This window comes from Charadrius vociferus, unplaced genomic scaffold (assembly GCF_000708025.1).
Source record: "Charadrius vociferus isolate BGI_N301 unplaced genomic scaffold, ASM70802v2 scaffold298, whole genome shotgun sequence".
Taxonomy (NCBI): domain Eukaryota; kingdom Metazoa; phylum Chordata; class Aves; order Charadriiformes; family Charadriidae; genus Charadrius; species Charadrius vociferus.
The window spans coordinates 249,178-257,670 of NW_009649936.1; the positions used below are offsets into that span (position 1 = coordinate 249,178).

An 8,493-nucleotide genomic window follows, 5' to 3' on the forward strand; every position below is an offset into this window, starting at 1 on the left:
CACCACAGCTTGGAATGGCTTCATTATACATCTTACTTTTTAAAATATATATTATTTATTTTTAAAAAACAAGGTGTGAACCTGGGTATTTGAGTCAATGTTTGCTTCAAATGGCACAGAATGGATTTCTTAATATTAACTCCAGCTACAAAACTCATTCTCAGACCAACTGGGACAAAAGAAAACCAACAGAGAACCGTGCTTTGATTTTTAAAAATATGTTCAGAAGCTTCAAACATCCCAATTCTAAAACTGTAAGTGATAATTTCCCACAGATATCAGTTACTATCTCTTAAAAAAAATACTGAAACCTATTTCAAAGTGAGGATCTCCATTTTAAAAAACAAGTAATAAAATACACTTCTGCCATCTTTCTTCCTCTAAACTTGTATGTCATGAGCTACAGTCTTTAAACACTAATGTATAAAAAAAACCCCTAAGGCTTCTCCCACATATACCTATTACTTAAGTATGCATCATTACTTGGCAGTAAGCATTTCTAAATATCAGCTTATTTTGGAAGCAAAGCTAAGAAAGTTTAAATTTATGGACATACAAAGCCAGTAGAAAAAGATACAAGTGTGCAGCTTGTAGAACAGTTCACATCCGGAATGAACAAGGAAAAGGCACTCCATCTCTCCACTGTTCTACACACTGTGTGCAATTTTTCAATTACTGTTAAACCTTTGCTTATAAGAATGCAGATTCACATACTGAGTAGAGTTCATGTCTCTCCATCACCTTTTTTTCACTGAAAAATTACATTGCTGTGAATATGCAACATTAGCTTTACTTATACATTTAAGAGTATTTTTTTCCAAATGAGAAAGTCAAAAGCTACCGAACAAATGTTACTGAAGATATAAATTATTTAAAAACTTAAATAATTTTAAATCAACTTATTTAAACAACTTTCCTATTGCACATTTTTCCATTACTTTGCCAGATAAAACCCTATATAGGCATTTAAAAGGTTAAAATTTTAAAAGCACAAGTTACATAGCACCAAAATAAGGTGCTGAAGAAACTGTATGCCTGCTGGAAAATGAGTGCCAATAAAAACAAATATAAATATATATGTATATACACATCTAGTAGTAAGTCCAGGATGCTGAGATAATAAATACTTTTAACAATTTCCCAGATTTCCAGAAACATGTGAGAAACTATAGAAAATAATGCAAAGTTACTTTAGAAGACCAAGAATACACATGCACAAAATCTATTATAAGAAAGAGGTTTACAATTCTCATACTTTAATCTTTAAAACCGCCTGTTATCGCTATGTACTCCACACAATGACTAGCCTATTAGTTTGAGGATTTATGCAAGTCAGAATAAAGAAAGCTTCCCCCAGCTGCTTTATAATGGAACAGCCTACAATACCCCCCAAAAAATAAACCTACTTTGTCCTGTTACGTCTCAAAATGTTGCCTTCTGCCTATCTTTTGTTCCCAGTGATCTGGGAATACACTCAGGACATCCATCAACGCGCAGCATCAAAAAATAAGGATGAAACTTCCTATATTTTTTCTGAGCAAACTTATATTGGAATTTCTCCTACAGTAACTGCTGCTGTTGCCACCAAACCTGTGACATGCTGTTTCCACAGTAAATGTTTCCCTTGCATGTGTCTACTTTTTACCCTTGGAAAAACAACAGCAGTTCAACTTAAATGGGTAGGAGTATAATCTGGCCTTCTGGTCTGAATAATTTTTGGTTTGGGTTTCTTCGTTTCTTCTTCCACATCATTTTCCTGGTCACTTTCACATACGTGGACGACAACACTAGGAGTAGTGTCAGTTGCAGCATGTAGCTCATACTTCTCTCCTGAAAGTTAAAATATTAGCAAAACTGGTTAAAAAGGATCCATTCTGTAGAAAAGTATGAAAGAAGTTACTAAAAAGAAAGGAATTCATAAAAATGTGTAAGCCACACTGATGACAAAAGCCTGATGCCAAAACGCATTGGACAGTGCAAGCAGGTGCACTGCCAACAGTCACATTTACCGTCCGGAAGTATTTAGGTTCTATTTTCAAAGCAACATAGCTCAGCTGCTCTCTTAAAAGCAAGTTTACGTAAATTACCATAGGCATTCAGGAAAGCGTTCTACATGAGCAGTCATAAGTCTTCCTGGTGGGTTTCTGTCATTTTAAAAGTGTACAAGATTATCTATCCACTGTACCACACTCGGGAAGACTTTCTTTTCCTGAATGGCGGCAAAACCACAGGATCTTTCTTGCCCCCAAAAGCTTTCAGTGTTAAGAAAACTGAATGCAGTTCTTCCCGCCTCACAGAGATGCTTGCTCTAACACTGTTCTGGTGCTGCGCGCACTGCGGTGCAGCAGAGCTAGACAGCAGGCTTCATGCATATATAATTTGAAACACTCAGATATAATACAGCCAGTGAGTAGAAGTGCTGTGATACAATTTTATTGAGTACTGATCTGAAATCTGTTTTTTTCCGTAATATAAAGGATTGCTTTTAAATCTAACCAGATGTTAAATAATTTTAATCTTACATTACCTTAGGGACAGAGCAAACTATTTCTTTTCATCACTTCCCTGTTAAGCTCACCCTGATGTTTTTTTCTAGTTACTTTATACTCATTACCTCTCAGTGGAGAGAACAGTCTCTAAGACCGCTACAGTGATCTGCCCATCCGCTGTTCAAAAGAGCTAACACTGGTGGCAAGCAGCACACTTTAGTGTGCCAAGGCTCTGAAGTGGTCTCTGCTCTGTTTCACCAAGAACTTTAGGAAGGGGAACTGGCACAAAGAGCAATTCCATAGAGGAAAAGGCTCTTGCCTCCAGTTCTTCAGAAACACACAAGCCATTGTGCTAGAGTGCTTCCTCCTCATTACAAAGTCATTAACTCCATGTTCCAATGAACATCCCAGTCAAGAAAGAGGCAGAGCTTTATAGGGCTCACTATTCACAGTATATATGAAAAATCTCATGGGAAAAGGGATCACAGATCTGCCAGTGAGCTTACTGCAGGGTATCTCAATAACAGAACTTTCAGGGGAAAAAAGACAAACTTTTACTGCTTAGTAAGCCCTTAAGTATTTTAAGACCTACAGGTTTATTTTTGGTGTAGCTAAAACTTAAAAGCAAAGCTTGTAGTAAAGAAAGCAGCAGCCATGAAGCAAGCTCTGAACTTTGATAAAATCAGTAACCTGTAACGTTATTTATTTATTCATTCCACGTGTTTCATCAAAAACCACTTTCATTCTGACAAGCATAGTCTTATAGGATTTGCGTTTCAAAAACTGATTTCAGGAAAATAAAGTCTTTGATAAAACATTTAGTATGTCAGCAGTAGTCTTGATGGATGGTTTTGAAGACCTACATGCAGGCTCATCTGCTTAGTTTACATATTTCTGCATAAACAAATTATCTGTGGCAGCACTTTATACCTCCACTTCTAGCTGTATTACCTTTCCTATAAATTGTTCTTGTCATTATAATTTACATACCACTTAAGAGATTTTTTTTTTTAATTAAAAACTGGCAATAATCTACCCCAATTTTTATGCCACCATAAGCACAATTTTGTCCCTCTACAAACTGCCAAGGGCTGAACTTTCACAGGTAAGAATTCTATAGTGGTTTGTGAGATGCACATTATTTTTGCCAGAATCTTTGGATATCACCAGCATGCAGTCAACCATAAAATACTACACAGAAAGCTGATGCATGAGGAGCTAAAAGTTCTGCCTTACCCTCTTCTCCATCCCTTACTACTGACATAAGACATGTTCCCTAAGCTGGTAGGTAAACAGGTATATAAAAATACTACAGTAAAATGATTCAGACTACAGTTTTTATTCTCTTTGATACTGCTACTAAATGTGGCTATTTTTTCTCTCCCCTAAACTTAATAGTACATTTGCAAATAAGTTAAATCAGAATTGTAGATTTTGTGAAATGTAATTTGCACCAATTCTCATTAAGAAGGTTGTCTTAACTGAGGTATAAAATGAAATCAAGGGATGTGATCATTAATCGCTGAAAAGCAGAACTATGTTTAAAGTAAGAGTTCAGTTTAGTGGAACTTTACGTCTATTTCTGAAAGTAGTATTTGGTTTAAAACAAATAGGAGAAACAGTTCTACATGCTATCTGTGGTGCTATCTATTTTTAATAAATAGACCTATAAACAGTCTACACAGCATGGTTAACTGAAATGATAAGCAACTTATGGGAAAGCACTAGAAATAAGGGGTAAGTGTATGTTCTTAATATCTCCTTTAGTTTGGACAGTGGGGGGAAAAAAAGAACAACCAATATAAACTTTGCTTTTCCGGGTGAAGCTATCTCAAAGTTTCTAATAAATGAATTGCAGTCGATGAAAATTAGAAGGAGCAAGGAGTGGCAGAAACTTCACCCTCTTAACTCCAAAAGAAAACTAGGTTGATACTGATAGTTTCCCTCTTACACATACTACTCTCTCAGATGCAGAGGTAATTCTAGCACAGAGCTACACAGCTGTTAACTGGTTCATTGTCTGAAACTGGACTTTCCCATCCCTTCAAGAAGTATGTAACTGCACAACTTCTTCATTTTCAGGAAGCTGCTTCTTGAAAATTCTGATGAACAAGCTTATATATTATTGAAGCAACATTCATGCTCTCTACAAATCACAAAAAAGATCATGTTGTGGAGGTCTGGGCGCTCCAAGTGATCCTGTGGAATTACTATGTGTGTAAGAAACTACCATTTATTAATACTTTTTCTGATATTGCAAATTTAATTGGTAGATAGTAATTAATTTGAAGAGTTCTAGAAATTCAGAAAGTTTAAAAGGTGTTTTATTCAACCAAAATTCTAGCATTTCTACTCCTTCTTACCTGGTCCTAACTTGGATATAGCATATAAAAGGTCATAGTTAATGACTGGAGTAGCATCTTCTACTTGCTTCCAATCGACAGGTGGAGAGGCAGGAGGTGAAATCAAAAACTGTTTGTCTGGATTTGGTGGTGCCAAATGTGAGCTTCCAATGTGCAAAGTCTGAAAAAAGCATAAAAGCCAAAGCTGTTTCACTATTATCAATGAATCCATCATTCATGAGGAATTTTAAGGTTTGGATAGATGTTATGCTGTAACAGGCACTCAAGGTGGCAGCATGTAACTATATTATTGAAGAGAGCTATATGAAAGACCCAGTATACAAAATACAGACAAGCCACCACATTCATTAACTCTGATGAAACATGCAATGAAGTATGCACATCCGCATCTTCTCATTATGGAGTTTTACAAAAATTTCACCAGAAAATATCTGTCCTTAAAATACTGAAGTAGGAGGAAGCTGGATATGGGCTTTAAGGCCTAATGACAAATGGTGTTGAAACTCATTACCACAAGTGAGAGTGGTGAGAATTCTAGAAGGTATATAAATAAACTGGCTCCTTCAGGACTGTCCCTAGGGACATCTGAAACAGACACACATAGATTAATTTTCCCATTAAATTTATGGAGGAAAATACACAGCAGCTACCGAAAAGCACCCAGATTATCAGAACCTGAGAGTTTCACATCTTTAGCAGCAGATGCTAGCCAGCTATAGAGCTGCACTGATGGCGGTCTCCCGAGTACGAACATGTGCTAGACAAATGATTTGCAGCAGTGAGAGCAGGTAGAGTCCTGAACTCTCTTTGGATTCTCTCAGATACTACTTGAGTGTGCATGCGCACTGTTGGCAGAGCACACTTGGCTTCCACCACCCCGTTAAAATCTATCTTTAACTGTGCTGATTACTATCATCTACTCCCTTTCTCCAAGGTTATTAAAACAACAGAGTGAGACATAAATGCAAAATACGCAACAACCTTCAAATACTTGTAGCTTTGGAACAACTTGTGATTCTCTAATCAAACTGAAAAAATTAACAGTGTTCATTAGCAGGACTGAAGACCTGTGGAAGCCTATCACAAGTCAGATATGCTTTAGTACCTTGTAAGGAAAATCACAAGAAGTCTTACCTGAGCAAAATACAGTTTTATTTCCTTTCCAAGGAACTCTGTCTTGTGCAACTGGATCCTAGCATCTGCTGCAGATAAAGGGTTACTGAAATTTATTCGTACTCTTTTGAAGCTCTTAAAATACTGAAAGGTGGTATCTCTGTCGTATGTTCTAAACAGCGATTCAAATTTGGCCTGAAAAGAAAGGACCAGAGAAGAAAGTGAATAAGCAACACACTACATTTTCTCTAAAGAAATACAGAAAGAAATTGCCATTACTAGTACAGGCATACCACCACTCTTGATTATTAATGTACTTGTAACAGCCTAGATTTAGTTTTCTTCTTCTTTCTTTTTATAATGCATTTTTCTAACCTATCACTTGTTTCCTCTATAGCAGCTTTTTTCTTCCTTATTAAAAAATAGATTATCATCATTAATAAGGATTGGACACGATACTCTGATTTAGTGACATAATAGTAATATTGGTAAGATATTGGAAAGAAATGCTTGTCTCAAAATTAATATCCAAAGGCCTTGAAAAAGGTCTGCCAAGCATGCCTTCGTCTGTGTGTAATTTTCAAGGAAGACAACACAACAGTTTTAATAGAGAAAAATGAAAAAAGCATATTTGCAAGCTAAATGTAATTTTCTTCAGTGACTCAGCATGCATAATAAAGTTCATGGACATCTCCTGTTTTAATAGCTGCTACTTTCATTTAGGAAAATGAACATATTACTGAACTCCAGTTTAATAGCCTTTTCTATTTCTGGAACCAAATTCTAAAAAGGCTCCCCTTATCTCTCCTAGAAAAAAAAAATCATAAGTACTAACCATACATCTGAAATGCTTTTGACACACTTTCTGTTTTGACTGTGTGGTAGAAGTAGGAACTGGACCAAAACCTCACACCTTCATAGATCTGCAGCTCGGTTACTTTGCTGTCCTATCTGTGTGAAAAGACTGAAGCACCTTTACAAACAGCTGGCTATCCCTATTTTGCACTTTGAGTTTGTGCTCCTAGGACATCTATGCAAACCTGACTTGGCTATTTTTCATATCATTTATATGAAGAGCGCTTCCACTCTTACTTCAGGATGCCAGAGCAAAGGAGGAGAAAGAAGCAGAAGGTTCTGAAGCCACCATGCTCTTGCGAAGTGTTTCAGGCTCACATTGAGAACACAGTAACCAGTCACAAGCCTTATTTCAGTGATGGCAACAGATCAAGCGTTCAGATTTCAGATATTTTTATTGTCTTCATAAAAGCTTACTAGAAGTTCAATACAATGCCAAAATAAAAGTAAACAAGTATAAAAAACCACATTGCCTCTTTTTTTTACTGTTACATTTTGAATTAATAGAAAAAAAGCAAAGGTTACATAAGAAGGCAGTGATTACTTCAAAATTTCATTTTCCTTCCTGAAAAACTCTGCTTCATGAACTTGCCATGGGTGTGTATATAACCACTATATTTCAAAAGACATTTTAAAGTCAGAGCTGCCCTGCTTCACACTTAAGCTTCTTCAAAATAAGCTCTGAAACAAGACCACAACCCTCCGCACACAAAGCCTGTACTTGTTAGCCTCCTGTACTCCAGAGCAAGCTGGATACAACCATGAAAGTAAGTCAAATCCATGCTAAATTGCATTTCGAAGTTCACATTCAACATTTAAACTTTGAGAGTACCTGCGAGATTTATGCAACATATCAGTTTTTTTAAAATGCATGTGATTATAGAGGTCATAAATGTCACACTAGCCATACAACACTAAACAAAACATTATTTTTGTCCTTGAGGTATCTTAATAGTCAACAATTCACTGTATCAGGATTGGATTACTTACATTATATTAACACTAACCAGTTAAATAAAAATCCAAGAGGACTTCCTATAGTTTTAACATTACGGTCTTAACTACAGTCCCAGCTAAAAAAAAATCACACAAAAAGTAAAAAGTGTATTATAAATTACGTGACTCTTACTACCAAAATTATAATTTAAACATTTGCTGAAAATGCATATGCAGGTGAAGAACACACTACACAGACAGTGAAGAAACTCTAGAGGTAAACTTCTGATCATTTTCAAAAACACATAGCTTAAGATCTAATAATTCCTAGAGTTAGTAATTTGTATCAGAGCATACTGTTGCAGACTTGTAAGACCCAAGACCCTTACATCAAAATGAAATTTTCTTACAAGTCAAAAAGCTATCAAGGCATCTATATTTTAAGCAATTTGAAACAATACCTACATACTTTAGTATTCCCAGTAGTTCACAGAAATAAAACACAAAAGATAAAGCATACCCTTGTTTCTGCTTGATTGAAGACATCGCTGTCTGCCACACAGGCAATCAGAGAACTAAAACTGTAGTTAAAATTTCTAAAATGCATTTTGTGCTTCTCCAAAGCAATATACTTGCTGTTCCACAGAAACCAATGACTTTTAAGGAAGCCGTTGGTCCTGTAGGCAGCGTTTATAAGGGACACAACTCCAGCCCCTCCAAAAAAAAAAAAAAAAAAA

The 8,493-nt window shown here is 36.0% G+C and overlaps 1 protein-coding gene across 1 annotated transcript; it reads right to left on the reverse strand.

Annotated features, from left to right (window-relative positions):
• Positions 1 to 1,387: 1,387 nt before the first annotated feature.
• On the reverse strand, positions 1,388 to 8,408 carry RCAN1 (regulator of calcineurin 1). The gene is made up of 4 exons (XM_009891312.1): positions 8,277 to 8,408; positions 5,987 to 6,160; positions 4,853 to 5,012; positions 1,388 to 1,830 (listed from the first exon to the last, which is right to left on the reverse strand). The coding sequence occupies exons 1-4, from the start codon at positions 8,361 to 8,363 to the stop codon at positions 1,667 to 1,669; spliced, it is 585 nt and encodes a 194-aa protein (XP_009889614.1). The 5' UTR covers positions 8,364 to 8,408; the 3' UTR covers positions 1,388 to 1,666.
• Between the last annotated feature and the right edge of the window lie 85 nt (positions 8,409 to 8,493).